The sequence below is a fragment of the Gorilla gorilla genome, chromosome 7, assembly GCF_029281585.2.
Source record: "Gorilla gorilla gorilla isolate KB3781 chromosome 7, NHGRI_mGorGor1-v2.1_pri, whole genome shotgun sequence".
NCBI lineage: Eukaryota > Metazoa > Chordata > Mammalia > Primates > Hominidae > Gorilla > Gorilla gorilla.
In genome coordinates this window covers 51894072-51914030 of record NC_073231.2, presented here as the reverse complement: position 1 = coordinate 51914030, position 19959 = coordinate 51894072, and the positions used below count along the sequence as shown (strand labels likewise).

Sequence of the window (19959 nt, the reverse complement as noted above, 5' to 3'; positions counted from 1 at the left end):
ATACAATATTATTTGAAAGAACACTGAATAAGCTATTGTCATTAGTTGTCTGTGACTGGGGGCTTATTTTATTTTTCCCTATTTTTTAATGCTAAACATGTCTTGATTTGATAAAATGAAATATAAAGGGTGTATATTTGCAATAGAAGAGAAAAGATGCAATTTGACTTGATAATCAGGATGTGTATAGTTACTTTATAAAGAATAATTTTAAGAATAATTAAAGAATAATTTTTAGAGACTACTGGAAGCAGAAGCTGGTATGCAGTAGATGGAAGAAGGAATGGACAGCAGTGAAGAGAGATGAGGAGTAGAGAAAGGAGGAATACATCCTGCAAAAAGTTTTGATGGAAGAGAAGATGTGAAAAGGGGCAGCAATTAGTGGGAAAATTTGGAATTTTTTCATCATTTTGGCCTGATTTCCTTTAGTTTCTTCTGTGCATGTATCAGAGAGACACAGAGAAACAGTGAGAGAGAGAGAGAGAGAGAGAGAGAGAGAAAGCAACAGAGAGAGAGAATATGTATGTGTCTGTGTGTACATTTAATGGTTTTTAGGGTATTAGCGGAAACCAAGATAAAGAACTTGAAGATTCAGGAGAGGGAGAGAAGATAATAGTTGGAGTAAATACCAGAAATGGAGGTTGGGGATGGAGCCAAGAAAACAAATGGATATAAGTGCACTTTGTCCTCTGAGACTGAAGAGAACAGCATCCATGGCTTTTTGAGGGGGACGTAGGGTCAGGAAGTCCAGGAAGTTCAAATCTTATAGTTTTCAAGTTTTCAGGATATTAAACTTTGAGGTCCTATACAGTAAGAAGGAGGAAGAGATGGGTAGAGGGGCCTGATGAAAACCAACACCATTTGAAACTATTCTTGAAGAAATGAATGCACTGGTTAATCAAGGATGAAAATTGGTATGTGCTTCTAGAGCAGGGCTCAGCAAACTCTCGCTCATGGGCCAAATCTAACCTGTGGCCTGTTTTTGTGGCTCATGTTCTAAGCATGATTTTTACATTTTTAAAGAGTTATTTATAAAGCAAGAGCAAGAATGTGTAAGTATGATATGATCTATATCTAGAATATTTACTATTTAGCCCATAACAGAAAATGTTTTCAACTTTTCTTCTTGGATAACCAATTAATATGGTTTGGCTATGTCCTCACCAAAATCTCAACTTGAATTGTATCTCCCAGAATTCCCACATGTTGTGGGAGGGACCCAGGGGGAGGTAATGGAATCACGGGGGCCAGCTTTTCCTGTGCTATTCTCATGCTAGTGAATAAGTCTCACAAGATCTGATGGGTTTATCAGGGGGTTCTGCTTTTGGTTCTTCCTCATTTTCTCTTGCCTCTGCCATATAAGAAGTGTCTTTCACCTCCTGCCATGGTTCTGAGGCCTCTCCAGCCATGTGGAGATGTAAGTCCAATTAAACCTCTTTTTGTTCCCAGTTTTGGGTATGTCTTTATCAGCAGTGTGAAAACTAATACAGTAAATTGTTACTGAGAGTGGGGTTTTGCCAAAAAGATACCTCAAAATGTGGAAGCAACTTTGGAACTGGGTAACACGTAGAGGTTGGAACAATTTGGAGGCCTCAGAAGAAGACAGGAAAATGTGTGAAAGTTTGAAACTTCCTAGAAACTTGTTGAATGGCTTTGACAAAAATACCGATAGTGATATGAACAATAAGGTCCAGACTGAGGTGATCTCAGATGGAGATGAGGAACTTGTTGGGAACTGGAGCAGAGGTGACTCTTGTTATATTTTAGCAAAGAGACTGGCAGCATTTTATCCCTGCCCTAGAGATTTGTGGAACTTTGAACTTGAGAAAGATGATTTAGTGTATCTGGCAGAAGAAATTTCTAAGCAGCAAAGCATTCAAGAGGTGACTTGGGTACTGTTAAAGGCATTCCGTTTTTTATAAGGGGAGCAGAGCATAAAAGTTTGGAAAATTTGCAGCCTGACTTTGCAATAGAAAAGAAAAACCCATTTTCTGGGGAGACATTCAAGCTGGCTGTAGAAATTTGCATAAGCAGCCAGGAGCCTAATGTTAATCCCCAAGACCATGGGCAAAATGTCTCCAGGCCATGTCAGAGACTTTCATGACAGCCCCTCCCATCACAGGCCCAGAGGCCCAGGAGGAAAATGTAATTTCATGGGCCAGGTCCAGGGTTCCCGTGTTGTGTGCACAGGGTGCCCTGTGTCCCAGCCATAGCTGAAAGGGGCCAATGTACAATGTGGGCTGTGGCTTCAGAGGGTATAAGCCCCAAGCCTTGGCAGCTTTCATGTGGTGTTGAGCCTGCATGTGCACAGAAGTCAAGAACTGAGGTTTGGGAACCTCTGCCTAGATTTTAGAGGATGCATGGAAATGCCTGGATGCCCAGGCAAAGATTGCTTCCATGGCGGGGCCCTCATGGAGAACCTCTGCTAGGGCAGTGTGGAAGGGAAATGTGGGGTCAGAGCCCCCACACTGAGTCCCTACTGGGGCACCACCTAGTGGAGCTGTGAGAAGAGGGCCACCATCCTCCAGACTCCAGAATGGTAGATCCACCAACAGCTTGCACCGTGTGCCTGGAAAAGCCACAGACACTCAAAGCCAGCCCATGGCAGCAGCCAGGAGAGAGGCATACCCTACAAAGCCACAGGGGCGGGGCTGCCTAAGACTGTGTGCACCCACCTCTTGCATCAGCGTGAACTGGATATGAGACCTGGAGTTAAAGGAGATCATTTTGGAGCTTTAAAATTTGACTACCCTGCTGGATTTTGGACTTGCATGGACCCTGTAAGCCCTTTGTTTTGGCCAATTTCTCCCTTTTGGAATGGCTGTATTTAACCAATACCTATACCCCAATACCTGTACCCCCATTGTGTCTAGGAAGTAACTAGCTTGCTTTCGATTTTACAGGCTCATATGTAGAAGGGACTTGCCTTGTCTCAGATAAGACTCTGGACTGTGGACTTTTGGGTTAATGCTGAAATGAGTTAAGATTTTGGGGGACTGTTGGGAAGGCATGATTTGTTTTGAAATGTGAGGACATGAGATTTGGAGGGGCCAGGGAAGGATTGATATGGATTGGCTGTGTCCTCACCCAAATCTCAACTTGAATTGTATCTTCCAGAATTCCCACGTGTTGTGGGAGGAACCCAGGGGGAGGTAATTGAATCATGGGGACCAGATTATCCTGTGCTATTCCCATGCTAGTGAATAAGTCTCATGAGATCTAATAGGTTTATCAGGGGTTTCTGTTTTTGCTTCTTTCTCATTTCCTCTTGCCTCTGCCTTCTAAGAATTGCCTTTTGTCTCCCACCATGATTCTGGGGCCTCCCCAGGCGTGTGGAACTGTAAGTCCAATTAAACCTCTTTTTGTTCCCAGTTTCAGGTATGTCTTTATCAGCCATGTGAAAACAAACTAATACACCAATTGAGGATTGAATTCCTCAACTTCTAGCAGGAATGCTCTTTGCTCTAAAAGCAATTAGCAGTCTATATAAAGGGTGTTTTTTAAAATTTATTTTAAAATATAAGTAGAGACAAGGTCTCACTATGTTGCCAAGGCTGGTCTCGAACTCCTGAGTTCAAGTGATCCTCCCACCTCGGCTTCCCAAAGTGTTAAGATTACAGGTATGAGCCATTGTGCCCAGTCTAAAGGGTGTTTTAGTTGACTAATTGTCAGAGGTTGTTGATCACCCATTTATTGATAAAAGTTTTACTTACACAGGTATTTTCTTTAACATTACTCTTTATACTCAGTGGCATGCCAGTAAGCTGACTCTGAAAATAAGCCCTGATTTTCAGCATTTGTCAATTTCCATGATGTAAATATTCCCACTATGGCTAATTTCAAGCTACCTATGTGACATCACTGAATGAGGTGTTGGGAAGGAATGTGGGGAGTTGGTTTTCAGAAGCCAGTATGGGCCAGCTCTAGCATAAAACTAATATTTCCAAGTTATATGCTCTATTTTTGTATTGAATTTTATTTCACAGTTGAAAAAAGGCTTAAAACAAGAAAGAATTGGGGAGTCTAATTTTCTACATTATAATACAATTGGCATTTTTTTCCAACAGAGAAGTAGATTTTGGAGAAATAGTACTATTTTATACTGTATGAATCGAACCTACTTTTGTGAAATGAATTACACTAAGGTATAGAGAATTTTGAAAAGTTGCTACTTCCATTTCTTATAACTACAACCTAACTCTAACTCTGTGGCTGAGCAGATGCCTAGAAAGATGGAAGTCTTGAAGAAACCTATTGCTCTTATTTCCCTTATAGAAGGCAACTCAAATATGAGAATATGAGAACTGTGTTTTGAAATAAGTTTCTGATACTAATGTGTTTTGTGCTGTGCTGGTTTATGCAAATGTACCCCCAAAAGTCTGAGGAAGCTGAAAGGCTGAAGAAAGAGGCTGCAAGTTGAATTTAGAAAGACACATTTAATAGGGATTAATGAACAGAAGCCGTGTGTGCCTGGGGAGGTTGCAAGACAAGGTGACTCCCTGCACCATTATCTTCCAGACCCAGGGCTTATATATCATAGGGAAAGGGCGTATGTGATTTAGAAGGGATATGTAGGACAACTGAAGTACGATAGCATCAAGGTTGTTTTGACCTAATGGCAGGATTTATGGTAAGTACCTGCTCTTAAACAAGGAATAATAGATAAATGGGAAATCTTAGAGGCATTCCCAGAACTGGGTTGATCAGAAGTCAACATGGCAGATTAGCATCAAAGATGGAGTTGCTTTAGCCTGCGCACAGTGAGACCTCTTTGGAGTTGAGAATAAATGGAAAGGCCTATAAATTAAATGACACAGATGGAGGCCATCTAGATAGGTTTGCTCCACAGTGAATCAGAAAGTTCTACCTGATTCATGTCTACCTCTGACATGCCTGTGGGAGCCACTGCTTCTTTATCCAGAAGAGAAGCTCAGTTTCTGAAAGAACTAGTTTTTCCCTTCACTTCCAGGCAGCTCACTCCTACAGCTGGACATTATTGCTACCCTAAGCAATGGTTACTTTGTGTATTAGGCCATTCTTGCATTGCTGTGAAGAAATACCTGAGTCTGAGTAATTTATAAGAAAGGGGGTTTAATTGGCTTATGGTTTCGCAGGCTGTACAGGAAGCGTAAAACCAGCATCTTCCTTTGGGGAGGCCTCTGGAGGCTTACAATCATGGCGCAAGGCCAAGCAGGAACTAGCAGTCAAATGGTGAAAGCAAAAGCAAGAGCAAGGTTGGGGAAGGTGCTACACATTTTCTATACATTTTCAAAGGACCACATCGTTTGAGAACTCACACACTATCATGAGAGAGGCAACAAATACATGGTACTGGACCATTCATGAGAAATCCACCCCCATGATCCAGTCACCTCCCACCAGCCCTCACCTCTAACATTGGGGATTACAATTCAACATGAGATTTGGGCAGGACACAAATCCAAACTATATCACCCTGATAGGATATTTCCTTTAAGCTCTAGTTTGACTTTTACAAGGACCATGTGTTCCAGTGCTCATTAAGAGTCCTACCCTCAAGTCCTGGGCTTTTCTTTCTTACAACATATCTTAGCAACCCACTTCATTTTCTCTTGCATATTTTCTGTTTTCTGAAGATCCCCAGTCTTCATTAACTTAAAAAAGAGTCTCAATTTAAAATGTGATACCTTTTAAAAGTTAATAAAATGCCTAAAAGTTGTTCATCTCTTCTCAGGGAATAGCTGTGGATGTTCTGCTAGACACTGGGAGAGATATCCTGGCTACTCAGTAGAAATGGTTCCCATCAGAGCTTCATGCCTCTGTGAAGCGTTTCATTAAAATTCTTTCATCTGCTTTTAATCTGTTTAAGCTTTGATTAAAAATGAAATAAGAAGTTAAAAAAATGCCCTAGGCGATTTGACATTCATAATAGAAAGCTGAAAGAATTACAGATAATAGAGTGGAGATTTATTTGGATAATTTCTCAGGCAAAGTCATCAAAATATGTAAATTTTAAGAAAATGTGATAATAAGTATTTGAACAAAATATGGTCAGACCAAAGAGTTGGCATAATTGAAGGCATAATTCTTTCTCCAAACCAAGTTTTCCATTTAGCTAGTTTGAGTTTTATTCTGGGGTCCATTACTTCTTAGTACTGAAATACATCTTCAAAGCAATGTTTCTCTTCATCTCCATTTTCAACTGCTAAAATTTTCCAGCCCTGAAAAACAGCTCATATGTTTGCTAAAATTGAGAGGAGGTAGCCCATGAGTAATGTGCCAGTTCTGTGTGACACACATTTTGACTATTCACAGGGCTTTTTTACTTACTTGCCAGTTCTTGCTTCTTTCTGGAACAGTGATATATTGCCGCTATCTTTATGAATAATGGATTCATAAATATGAGGCCTAAAAGAAAGATCAACTGGTAGCTTTCTAAAAGTTAAATGAGAAAACTCTTTTTGTAAGCCTGAGAGCGTGATGCAGGAAGTTAAAAAAAAAGTCAAGAGATCGGGCCAGGTGCAGTGACTCACCCCTATAATCCCAGCACTTTGGGAGGCCCAGGCAGGCGGATCACGAGGTCAGGAGTTTGAGACCATTTGAGACCAGCCTGGTCAACATGGTGAAACCTCGTCTCTACTAAAAATACAAAAATTAGCTGGGCGTGGTGGCGGGTGCCTGTAATCCCAGCTACTCATGAGGCTGAGGCAGGAGAATCGTTTGAACCCGGGAGGTGGGGGTGCAGTGATCGGAGATCCAGCCATTGTACTCCAGCCTAGGAGACAAGGCAAGACTCTGTCTCAAAAAAATAAATAAATAAATAAATAAATAAATAAATAAATAAATAAATAAAATAAAAATAAAAATAAATCAAGAGGTTAAGAGAGTTTAAAAAATCCCAAATAATTGAATTATGGATTATTTAATTTCAGATATCTAAGCTTTATGACTTTGGGTGAGAAACAGAATTCTGTTTCATATTATCTATGCTCTCTCTTTTAAAGTAGACTAAGCTCTTTAAAATTTTATATTTAAGACATTCAGTCTTAATCTTGAATTCATATTGGAAAGGAACTTTTTTTGTAGAATTATATTACATGTAAATATAAGCATTTAAAAGACATGTTTGGATTTTTATAAATTGTAATAATGTATTTTAAATCTATAGAATGTGACATAAGCCATTTAGTATCCCATAAATGTCCTATCTTTTCTTAACATCTGAGTTATTCTAAATGACCATTTGTAATTCTCTATAATTTTTAAGCCCAAAAATTCCACAAATGTATGATTTATGTTAGGTCTTCACAAAGGTTTATAATTGCACTCTTAGATCTCTTAGTCTCACATCTTCCCCTTGACTGTGGTGCTGTCATATCTGAGTTCTCCATCACGGTTCACTCAGCAGTGATACAGCCCAGCTCCAATGCTAGCCCTCCTTAAAGCTTTTTCTCCTTTAACTGTTTGAAGGCACTACCTTCATAATACAGCAAGTCCTTGAATAATTGTTAAGCTTTGGTCACCCCAAATCCCTGAAATGATAGTTAGACTCTCTTTTGATGTGACACATAAAAATTCTTAGTTACCAATGACTTCTACCAAAAAAAAGAATTTTATAAAATATTGAAGAATAAGCCCCAAATGTACCTGTGTTTCTAGTGTCATCTACAAGGGGATCTACAATGGTGCCATTTACTGAGATGAAGTTGTGCGTACTTTTTCAGCTTTGTGTATAATTGATTCATTAGGTTAGTGGTGTGGGAGATGATATAAGAACTAATAAAATATCATTTATACCCTCCACATCTATACCCGAGGCAGGCAGGGGATCTGAACCCTGTAACACACTCTACTCAGGTTCATTATCCTGAGGCTGCTTTCAGGTTCTTTCTTCCAACCCAGCTCATTCTTTCTTGTTCTTTGTAGTCTGCTGAACTTCAGCTTCAATTCCTATTCTTATTTTCTCCAAGTTCTCCTGGGCTTCAAACTTTAGACCTTTCCTTATCTCTTGGCTCATTCCCTACTGGGGTTTCACACCAACCCCCCTTTGCTCTGTGCCCTGAATCTGAGAGCTGGCCACACCTGCTCCAGCGCCCTGCCACAGTGCTGAAGTTTAGCCCCATTGTTCAAAAGAATAAAATGCAGAGTGAGTTGAGGAGGATGATGTCTTTAGTCTGACAAGTTGAGAATAGAATGCCCACAAGAATTCAACAATTACCTCAGGAAGAAAGTCTGTGCTGGCAGTAAAGATGTGCCATATAGAGAAATAAAAATATCAAAGGTATGGGGTAGATTATCAAGAGAAGTATATCAAATGAGAAGAAAAGACAGCTCAGCAAAGAGCCCTTGCCATTTCAGGAAAGGACCCCTATCCCTGCAAAAAAGGGAATTCCTGTGAAGGAGACAAAGGAGAACAGAAAAGAGAGGACAGCATTTCAGTAAAGTGGAATTGATAGTGTATCATCACAGAGAAATAAATTAAGGACTAAACTTTTTACATTGCTGACTTAGAATAATTTTGGAGAAAGGATAAAGATAGAAATTATACTGATGTGCAGTGAGAAATATGTGGATGGTAGGGAAGGAACTTGTGATGAGGAATCATTTATGCATTGGCTCAAGGAGCTGTCAATCTGAGGGACTGTGGGAAAATTCCTTAAACTTTCTCATCTATTTCCTCATCCACAAACTAAAGACATTAGAATAAGTCATCTTGGACCACAATTCTGCCTTAATATCTAATTATTCTGGGAATCTAAATTCGTAACAAGGAGCAAAATAGTAACAGGCTAAAAATTATACTTTATTGTCATCATAACATAAAAATGATATCTCTACAATTACATTCGCAAGTTTGTTCTGCCTTTAACCACCTGCAAGGAATATGGCGCTGCTTTGTTTTTGTTGCATCATTTGCATTGCTTCAGCAGTTCATGGCTGTCATAATTGACTTAAACTCCTAATTTGTTTTCATTGCTAAAAAGGATGTGCCACATTATTTTGAAGCACTAATAAAAAGAAAACAAATAGAATAGGAAATGCACTACTTTTACAAATAGAAAGTTTGTTTTGAACATTAGGTTATTAAAGATTGCTTCTAAAACTTTTTTTTATAAATCTCTTTTAAATCCCAGGTATTGCAATTTCAGATGAACTCGATAAGGTAAGTTGAACTATACATCTGGTGAAAAGAAAATGTAGAACTTACCTTTTATTCCACTGTCTCAACATAAATAAATTTTCTGAAACATAAAATGTTCAAGTATAATTTATTTGGGCTAACATTTTAAAACTTTGAAAGTTAAATGCATATTGTTTTGTGAAAGCTATTCCATTAAATATATATCACCTACTCTTTTGAGTCAAGGCCTTTAGAATTTGGTTAGAGAAAATGAAATCACTGTAATCACTGAATCACTATATTGCAAAATAACTCATAACACTATATTATGTAAATTATTTTATTCCACTTGTATCTAAATGATAATGATATGGAAAACATTGTATTTTTTGATAGCTCCTCTTTGGAAACCTTACCAATAAAGCTTTTTGTTTGTTTATTTTAATTTTCCGAGATGCCAAGAGACTATGATGGTGCTTTGAAGTGGGGTAGTAGTTATGATGGTGGTGAGAAGTGGTGTGGTTAGGAATATATTTCTACAGTTGTGTCACTGGAACTTGCTAATGGATTGGATGTGGGGAATTGCAGAACAAATCAGTCAATGGTGGATTGCTAGGTTTGGGAGATGAGCAACTAGGTCAATTGTGGTACTGCTTGCTTACTAAAATTAGAAAAACTAGGAAAAAATCAAATTTGTCAGGTTTGGATAACATCAAGAGTTCTCATTTAGATTGTTTATTTTGAATTGCCTATTAAACATGTTTATATGAGTTGTTGCTTATGAGAGAGATTTGATTTATAACTAAACATATTCTCATTTTTCTAGTCTCAAAAGCCCTTTACATTGTTAAAAATTAGAGAGGACCCCAAAGAGTCTTGATTTATAAAGATTATATCTATCAATATTAGATTCTTGTGTTGATAATATATTGATATTAGATATCTAAACGTTAAAAATTTAAACTGATAACAAATTTATGTTTTTTTTTAATTAGCAGTGATTAAACCATTACCTTAACACAAATAACAGTTTTAGGAAAAATGCTTTTATTTTCTAAAACAAGATGTTAGTAAGAAAGTTGCATTGTTTACATTTTGAAAATCTCTTTAATGTATGGCTTAATTGAAAACTGCTACATTTTCATATCTGCTTCTGCATTCAATCTGTTGTGATATGTTGTTTTGGCTGAAAAATCTCTAACATCAGATGTGTGGCTGGAAAGAGAGAAGCACATAGAAATAGCCATCATCAATATTTGGTGAACACTGCTCTAGATATCTTTTGAGACAGAAAATATATTGAAATTTGGCTTGGGGGCTAGATAGATACATAAAAAATGATAGAAAGTATTGTACAGGTTGCATACACCTCATCCAAAATACTTGGGGCAAGAAGTGTTTTGAATTTCAGGTGTTTTTTTGGATTTTGGAACACTCATGTATACACAAAGAGACATCATGGGGCTGGGACCAAAGTCTAAAACAAAATTCATTTGTGTTTCATATACATCTTATACACATCACCTGGAGATAATTTTATGCAATATTCTTGGTAATTTCGTGCATGAAACAAAGTCTTGACTGGATTTTGACTGTGACTCATCACACGAGGTCAAGTATAAAATGTTCTATTTGTGACATCGTGTCGATGCTCAAAAAGTTTCAGATTTTGGAGCATTTCAGATTTTCAAATTAGGGATGCTCAACCTCTACAAAAAATGGTATCATATAAATCCTGACATTTTAAAACAATAAGCTACTCTGTAATAATTGTATTATTTTTACAAAAACTATAAAGCTAGTATCCTATTCCAAATATAATATAACACCTTTTGGATTTTGTACCAGAAGAATGTATTTCTGACTCACTAAAAAAATATGATTTATGAATATATTGTTAAATATCTATTTCCTTTAATAAACAAACCATCATAATATTTTAGAATGAGTTACATCATCATCTGTACCGACTCCAGGCAGAACTCCATGTTGACCATACTCAATGGCAAGTGCATAAGTGGTAGGCATGGCTTTCTGGCCTTGTTCTGCTTTTCTAGTCCCCCTCTGTGTGCCTGTCATTGTCTCACCCTAGCTGGTCTCCTTCTTATGCCATGAGTTTCCTTACAGTTTGCAGAAATGTAATAATTCCTCGTCTTGCAGTTATGGTCTATGTTCATTTTAAGTACAAAGATATAACCATCACCATTTCTAGGTTCATTTGCTCCTTCTAATACATTCTGCAAAACCTTGGCTGCCTGAGCCATAAATTAGCTCGTATGCGGTTGTTACTGTGCTTGGCTCTTGTCTTTCTCTTTTTTTCTGAGCTCTGACTTGCAGCGGCTTTTGTGTCCACACCTTTGTTGATGAGCTAAAGAATTTTAACTGTTCTTGGAACTGAAACAGATATAACCCTCACAGGATAAATTATGGATGCCCTGACACCCAGTTAAGTGTCAGCTTCAGGACATGGCCTTCTCCCTCACACCCTCTCTCTTCCCAGCAGTAGCTCAGGGGAATATCCATTTAACTAAATTGTATGACACTGCTGATTTTCATTTACTTACCTAATATTCCTATTTTTTGAAGACTTTATGGAAACTGCTGAATTTTATTGCACATTTATTATTTTTCATTTTTATTGAGGAAGATGCCAAAAGTTGTCATAAATAACTTTTCACTTAAAGCAAAATTTCAGTGCAAAAAAAAAAAAAAAAAAGACCCCACTTTTGCATCTGATTTTTGGAGTGCTAGATAACAGAAAGGAGTCACAGGCTTCCAGAGCCATTGCCACCATTCTTTGCCTGTCTGGCAGTCACCCTTGGAGGAGCAGGAGAGCCTGTCCCATAGCACCCTCTGGTGACCATGAAGCTCACAGTCCTGAATTTTCCTGAATAAGAAAATGTGAATCTCAGGGAGGCAGCCACTGAAAAACAGCCAATCGGAATGGTTTGCAGTTAGTATTCACCTTGTACCTATGTCTTTAATGTAACAGTAAATACAGCTTCTTCTTTTTACTCTTCCCTTAACAATTTTGGGGATTCACTAAATATATTTTTTTCCCAACCTTTATAAAGTTTGGAATTTTTTAACCATCATTTTCTAATTCAGTTATAGTTTCATTGAAATCATTTTTTCATGGCCTTTTACATTACTTTGTGAACTCTGAGAAAGGTAATAAGAATCATTAATTCTATTTAAAATAAAGAAATAAAATGAAACAGAGGTTGTTATTTTTTAAGCTTTTTTTTTTTTTTTTTAAGTTGTGGGAATTCCATCAATTCCTTAGTCACTAACGTTTTTCCTTCTCTTCGATGACTACTGTATTGGCTTTCGATTGCTGCTGTGACACTTTAAAGCAACACAAATTTATTATCTTACAGCTCTGTAGTTTCAAAGTTGAACATGAGTTTCCCTGAGCTAAACAAAGTCAAGGTGTAATCAGGGCTGCCTTCCTTCCATTCCAGGGGAAATCTGTTTCCTCACCTTTTCAAGCTTCTAGGGCTGCCTGTATTCCTTTAGTGCATGGCCCCCTTGTTATCCCTTTAAAACCAGCAACATCTCTTCTGTCTCTAACTTCAGCCAGGAACAACTCTCCCTATTTATGGAATCATGTTAGGTTGAGGCCACCTGGTTAATGCAGATAATCTCTTCATCTCAAGATCTTTAATCTTAATCATGCAAAGTCCTTTTGCATATTCATGCAAATGTAATTATGTAACTAATTACATATAGAAATGTAAATATTAATTCATTTGTAATGGAACATATTCACAGGTTTCGGGTATTAGGACATGAACATCTCTGGGAAGTCGTCATTCTGCCCACACTGCCACTATCCAAGTTCAAATGGTAGTACCTTTTATATCTGTATGTGGTTCTTCAAGCTCCCATGATTCCAATTCATCCTTCAAAATGCCACATAGTAGACATGATTGGTGCCTGCCCAGTTTCCCTCCAGTAGGGTGGTGTGACCTATCCTTCAGCTGCTATGAGTGTTGGGTGTGTACACGCTTCTTTCCTCATCTTCTCCTGGCTCCCTCATTCTTTTATAGGTTTCACTTGAGATAACTCCTCAATAAATCACTTTCTCAGCATCTCATTCTAGGGAACCCTACCTAAGACATGCCACAAGAAGATTCTTCCTAAAGCAAAATCTTATTGAAATTTTTTTCTTGACTCTCTGGTATCTACCAAATTAAGCCCAAATTTCTTTTTTTAGCCATTTTTCTTTTATTTATTTTATTTTTAATGGAGATGGGGTCTCGCTTTGTCACCCAGGCTGGTGTGCAGTGCTGCGATCATAGCTCACTGCAATCTCGATCTCCTGGGCTCAAATGACCCTCCCACCTCAGCCTCTTGAGTAGCTGGGACTACAAACGTGTGCCACCATGCCTGGCTAATTTTTTAATTTTTTTAGAGACAGGGTCTTACTATGTTGCTCAAGCTTGTCTCAAACTCCTGGCCTTAAGCAATCCTTCCTTCTCAGCCTCCCAAAGGATTTTGTGCATGAGCCACCATGCCAGGCTCAAGTCCAGATTTCTAAGACTAGAATTAACAGTCTCCATGTTGTGGCTGACATCTATCTCTTATGCTTGATTTCCTTCTTTTTTCCATCCAAACTGTATTGCACTCCACAAGAAATAGGGTAAAGTAGCCAGAAGACAGTACTTCTAGGTCATAGTTTTATTTATTTTCACATTTTTGTTCATGTCATTCCCTTTTCTTTCTCTGGCTGTGATCCCTCCTTCAAGTTCCAGCCTCCCTAGTCAGCCCTGCAGAAAGTGAGCTCACCTGCCGAGATCCTTTAGCGAGCACAGTGACTGCATCACAAATGACACAGTTTGTGTTGACTGCTTCAAGAAGTAGCCCAGTATTCTGAAAAAATCCACAGAAAGGCTTTGGACTGAATGTCAGCACCTGCCATTTACTAACTACATAGCCTTCAGGAGGTTACTTCCATATGCTGAAATTTAGTTACCTTCTCTGTAAAATGTAGATGGTTTTAGTGACTATTAAAACTAACGTTAATTTCCCATGGAAAGTAATTTAAACTAAAATATCCACAATATAAAATATTTCCAAGAAGTATATGGGAAAGTATTTCAAAGGGAAGAGAATGGAGGATCACTATAACCTCCTGCTGAAAAAGATGCTGTATAATGTAGGCATTGATACCCTCAAAATATCATTACACTTCCTTGCATCAAAGGACACTACACTCACAAATTACACATCTGATAAGAAGTTAATATCCAGAATATATGAATAACTCCTATAACTCAACAACAAAAACTAATTACTCAATTAAAAATGGGCAAAGGATTGAGTAGACATTTCTCCAAAGATGATGTACAGATGACCAACAAGCATCTGAAAAGATGCTCCATATCACTAATCACCAGAGGGAAAAAAACACGATGAGATACCCTCTGAGACCCATTAGGATGGCCACTATCAGAAAACAAACAAACAAAATGAAAAAATAGCAAGTGTTTATGAGGATATGGAGAAAGTGGGACTTTGTGCACTGTTTGTGGGAATGTAAAATAGTGCGGCTACTATGGAAAATAGTATAGAAGTTCCTTAAAAAGTTAAAAATAAAATACCATCTGTTGTGGTTTGAATGTTTGTATCTTTCCAAAATTCATATTGACATGTGATCCCCAATGTAAGAGCATTAAGAAGCAGGGTCTTTAGGAGGCGATTAGACCATGAGGGATCCACCCTCATAAATGAGATTAGTGCCTTTATGAAAGGGCTTGAGGAAACCTGTTTGGTTTTTCTGCTTCCTCTCCACCATGTGAGCATGCAGCAAGATGGCACCAACTCAGAGACAAAGGACATGCTCTTACCTTCAGATTCAGACACTGAATCTGCTAGCACCTTGATCTGGACTTCCCAGTTTCCAAAATTGTAACAAATAAATTTATGTTATTTATACATGACCTAGTTCAAGTTATTTTGTTATAGCAGCAGGAATGAACTAAGATACCATATTATGAAGCCATCCCACTTCTAAGTATATATCCAAAAGGTTCATGAGAAAGATCTATAGGAAATAATTGGACACCCATGTTCATAGCAGCATTATTCACAATGACCAAGAGGTGAAAACAACCCAATGTTCAATGACAGATGAATGGATAAACAAAATGCAGTATATACATATATCATACAACGGAATAGTGTTCAGCCTTCAAAAAGAAGGTAATAGTGTCCCATGCTACAACATGGATGAACCTTGAGGAACTTATGCTAAGTGAAATAAGCCAGTCATAAAAAGACAAATACTGCATGATTCTACTTATATGAAGTATTTAGAGTAATCCGATTTACAGAAACAGTGTAACGGTGGTTGTCATGAGCTGAGGGGAAGGGGAAATGGGAAGTTATTGTTTAATGAGTGTAGAGTTTCATTTTGCAATGTGAAAGATGTCTGCCCAACATTAGTTCGCACAGAGATTGGCTGCACAACAACATAAATAAACTTAACATAGTTGAACTGTACACTAAAAATGGTTAAGATGGTGAATTTTATGTTATGATTTTTCTGTAACTAAAAAATATAGTCTTTTAGGCTGGGTGCAGTGGCTCACGCCTGTAATCCCAGCACTTTGGGAGGCCGAGGAGGTGGATCACTTGAGGTCAGGAGTTCAAGACCAGCTTGGCCAACATGGTGAAACCCTGTATCTACTAAAAATACAAAAAATGAGTCAGGCATCGTGGCGGGCACTTGTAATATCAGCTACTTGGGAGGCTGAGGCAGGAGAACCCCTTGAACATGGGAGGCGGAGGTTGCAGTGAGCCGAGATCACGCTACTGCACTCCAGCCTGGGTGACAGAGTGAGACTCCATCTCAAAATATATATATATTATATATATCTCAAAATATATATATATTATATATATCTCAAAATATATATATCTCTCTCAAAATATATATATATCTCTCAAAATATATATATATCTCAAAATATATATTTGTGTGCGTGTATATGTATATATTCTTTATAACATCAGTACATTCACAGGAGCTCTTAGAATAATGTCTACTGACCTAGGCAGATGTCATAAAGCAAAAGTAAACTTCAGTTAGAACAATTCCCCCGGAGGTCTCAATAGCGAAGTACAGGACAGTCCTCCCTGATGTTCTAGCTTTAGTGTGGGGTATATTTTAGAGTATTTAGAGCAATAGGCAGTCTGTATATCTTTTAGATAACTCATCAGAAATACTGCTATCTTTAGCTCTTATTACATGTTGAGTGGTAGTGAGTCTGTTTCTAGTCCTTGAAACTTTAAATAGACATGTAACAATAATATATATATATATAAAATAACAATGTACTATTTAGTGCATACTAAATTCTAGACCTTGGACTAAGCATTTTATGTAGATTATGCCATTTTATCTTAATAAACATAGTTAACATTTATTGATAACTTACTATATGCCAGATAGCATTCTACATTATTTGCTTACATTATCTCTTTTAGTATTTACTAATATCTTGGGAAATAGGGAGTATTATCCACATTTGACAGGTGAGGAAATTGGGATCCAGAGGTTAATAAACTTAGCAGAAGTCACATAAAAAGAAAATAGAAGTGGAGCACAAATCAAAGCCAGTTAGCTCCAGAGCTTATGGCTCTTAACAATTATATCATATTTATGAGACAGGTGCTATTATTCACCAGTTTAACAGATGGAATAACAGAAGCACTTGGAGTTTTATAAACTCCTCTTTGTCACATAGTAAGTGGAGGAGCTAGAACTGAAACCCAGACAGTCTAACAGACCAGAGTCTACACTCTCAATCTGTGCAATTGGTTATGTCATTACATTTCCTATCTTTGTGCCTAGTGCAGAGTAATTATTCAATTAATAATTGCTATGTTTATTACTAGAAACTTTTTGTCCACAATGGGTACTATTGTATAGCCCACGCTAAGCTTTTGGTAAATAATTACTGGGTAAATAACTAGCCAGAAATTACTAAAAGTTTATTTTTCTGTTTATGTTGTTCTGCCTTTTGTGGCCTTTTGCTGGTTTTCCTACCACAAGACATTTTCTTTGTTATTCTATTACATTAAGAGCTGTGGTTGTTTTTATAAAGTAGTTAAGAGAGTTAAGACAGAATAATGTCTTAAAAAGAAGACTTTTTCCTCTTAAGAAATAGACTTCAGATAGTATAATGTTCATGCTCACAAAAATTGCTTTACCACGCAAGATAAATATATATGAGACCATGTAATAGACTCAATAGGCAGTTCATGAAGACTGTGTTTATCAAGCACGTAGTGTGACAGGCAGTGTGCTAAGTGCTTTGAGGACACATTCTCACTTATACTCACAACAACCCCATGAGAAAGCTCTCATGATCTCCATTTTACACATAAGAAAATGAAAGCCCAGAGAGTTTGGTGAGTTGAGCAAATTTAAGAGAGAGGTAATACAATGCACAATTCAAATTTGAGCATAAATTTACCTTCAAAACTCATTTACTTAATTGCTATGTAATCTTGCCTTTCTAAAAAGTTAGGAAGCTCAAGGAGGGCCTATTTTAAGTTGCTTCACACTGGCTATATGTGTACCATTGACAGCAGCTGTAGACAGTGTGCCACGGGCAGTCAAGCCGCTTGACGCTTGCCTCACTAAGTACACCCATGGAAGGGGCAAAATCTTAACTCCTTCCAAGTAAGAATGTCTTTTCACCAGATAGCTTTGTTTTGCTATTCACTTTCTATTTCTGTTTATTTCTCCCCAGGCAGACAAATCTGAGTTTTATTGCTTTTTTTGGTCAGTAATTGGAGAATGTTCTGGGGATTTCCTATAACAAGCAGAGCATACTGAAATTGCCGTGATCCTGTTGTCTTGCTTCTGTGTTCCAGAATCTCTTGCCTACTCACATGTGACCTACGTGTGCATTATATGATATTTTGGACAGTAGGAAAATATCTGTAGAGCTGCTTTATATGCTATGTTGGTCGTATGTTTGATGTTTATCAGGTAAAATTTCTAATACTAAGAAAGATAGCCATGTAAACTTCGCTCTAAGTTCTCTCAGCATGGTTGTGGTCCATGTTTGTCTTAAAAATGTGGTCCATGTTTGTCTCCCAAAAATAAAACTTGGAAAGTGACAACCCAAGAAAAATATTTGCAGTTTATATCACAGACAGAACTTAATATTTCTAATTGTAGGGAGCTTCTAAAAACAGAGAATAAAAGACCTAAATTCCATATAACCATATAAATTCCAAATGAGCCATATAAGGAGGTTGTTTATAGAAAAAAATCCTCTTAACTATATAAAAAGATGCTCAGCTTTGCTCAAAACGAGATAAATGCAAATTAAACATTACTGCTTACCCGGCAGATTAACAAAAATCCCCATTTGTCAGATACTCTGTTGGTGAGGCACTGGAAACACAGACAATTTCACACATTGCTAGTGGGAATGCAAAATGCTACAAACACTATGCAGGGAAATTTTACAATATCTAGTACATTATATGTGCAATTATTCTTTGATGAAATGATCCTATTTCTATGAATCTATTCCAAAGACACACTAGCAAAAATACAAAAAGACCTATATGTGTGGCTGTACCTTGTCATACTATTTTAATAACAAAAGAGTAGAAAAACCAAAATGTCCATTAAAATAAAAATACTGGATAATTACAGTATATCCATACAAGACAGTACTATACAGCTATCCAAATGAAAGGATATCTCTGTGTATTAAGGAATGACCCCTGGGATAATATATTGCTAAATGAAAAAAGGAAGGGAGAGAAATGTGTTCTTAGTATGCTACCATTCATCTAAGTAAGTGTAATGAAAATATAGATACATATTTGCTTCTATTTTTTGGGGGGGGGTGGGGGGAATGGAGTTTCGCTCTTGTTGCCCAGGCTGGAGTGAAATGGTGCGATGTTGGATCACTGCAACCTCCGCCTCCCGGGTTCAAGCGATTTTCCTGCCTCAGCCTCCCATGTAACTGGGATTACAGGCATGCACCACCATGCCCAGCTAATTTTGTATTTTTAGTAGAGATGGGGTTTCTCCATGTTGGTCAGGCTGCTCTCGACCTCCCGACCGCAGGTGATCCACCCGCCTCAGCCTCCCAAAGTCCTGGGATTACAGGCATGAGCCACGGTGCCCAGCCCACATTTGCTTCTGTGAAAACTAAAGCAACAACAGCAAAACCTGCCCTACTGTAAAATACACACACGCACATGCATATGCACACACATCAAATTGTTTTTAAAAGTTGCCTATGGCAGAAGAGATGGTATGGGGGTAGAAATAAAGAAAGGTAAAGAGAGGAGAAGATAGGGATAGAAGCTTGCCCTCTTAGAATTTTGAATATTTGACTTTGGAACAACTTAAATATTAAATCTTAAAACAGTAATTTATTATTATCCAAAATGAAATGGAACAAGTGAGCACAACTGCATTTCAATTTTTTGGCATAAACATGCTGAGATGAATTACTCTAAGCCATTATCGACAGTGATTTGATTGTCTCTAGTGGGAGGTACTCTAAGGACAGGGAGAACAGCCCCACAGTCTGAAAGTGTTTTTAGTAATCGTGTTGTTAATGATAGTGCTGATATAATCATAATGAGACTATTGTGTGTGCTTTGCATGATATACAGAAGAAGTAATTATGTTGGTATCTTTAAGAACTAGAATTTTTGGCATAGGGGAAAAGAAATATATATATATATATATATAAAATGTAAGGTCAATAAATTTAAGTAAAAATATTATAATCCTGATTTCAAATCAGAAATACCATTAAGAACCCAGTATTTTTTCTTTTAAAAAATAAAATGCACATTCTAGTGGCTGT

General features: G+C 37.5%; 1 protein-coding gene across 5 annotated transcripts in view; it reads left to right on the top strand.

Annotated features, from left to right (window-relative positions):
- C7H8orf34 (chromosome 7 C8orf34 homolog) overlaps window positions 1–19959 on the top strand; it is a 486354-nt gene that overhangs the window by 141945 nt on the left and 324450 nt on the right. For all 5 annotated transcript variants that reach the window (XM_031013951.3, XM_031013950.3, XM_031013949.3 and 2 more), the window contains one exon: window positions 9114–9142. In XM_031013951.3, coding sequence (XP_030869811.2) covers window positions 9114–9142 — 29 coding nt within the window. The remainder of the gene's footprint in view (window positions 1–9113; window positions 9143–19959) is intronic.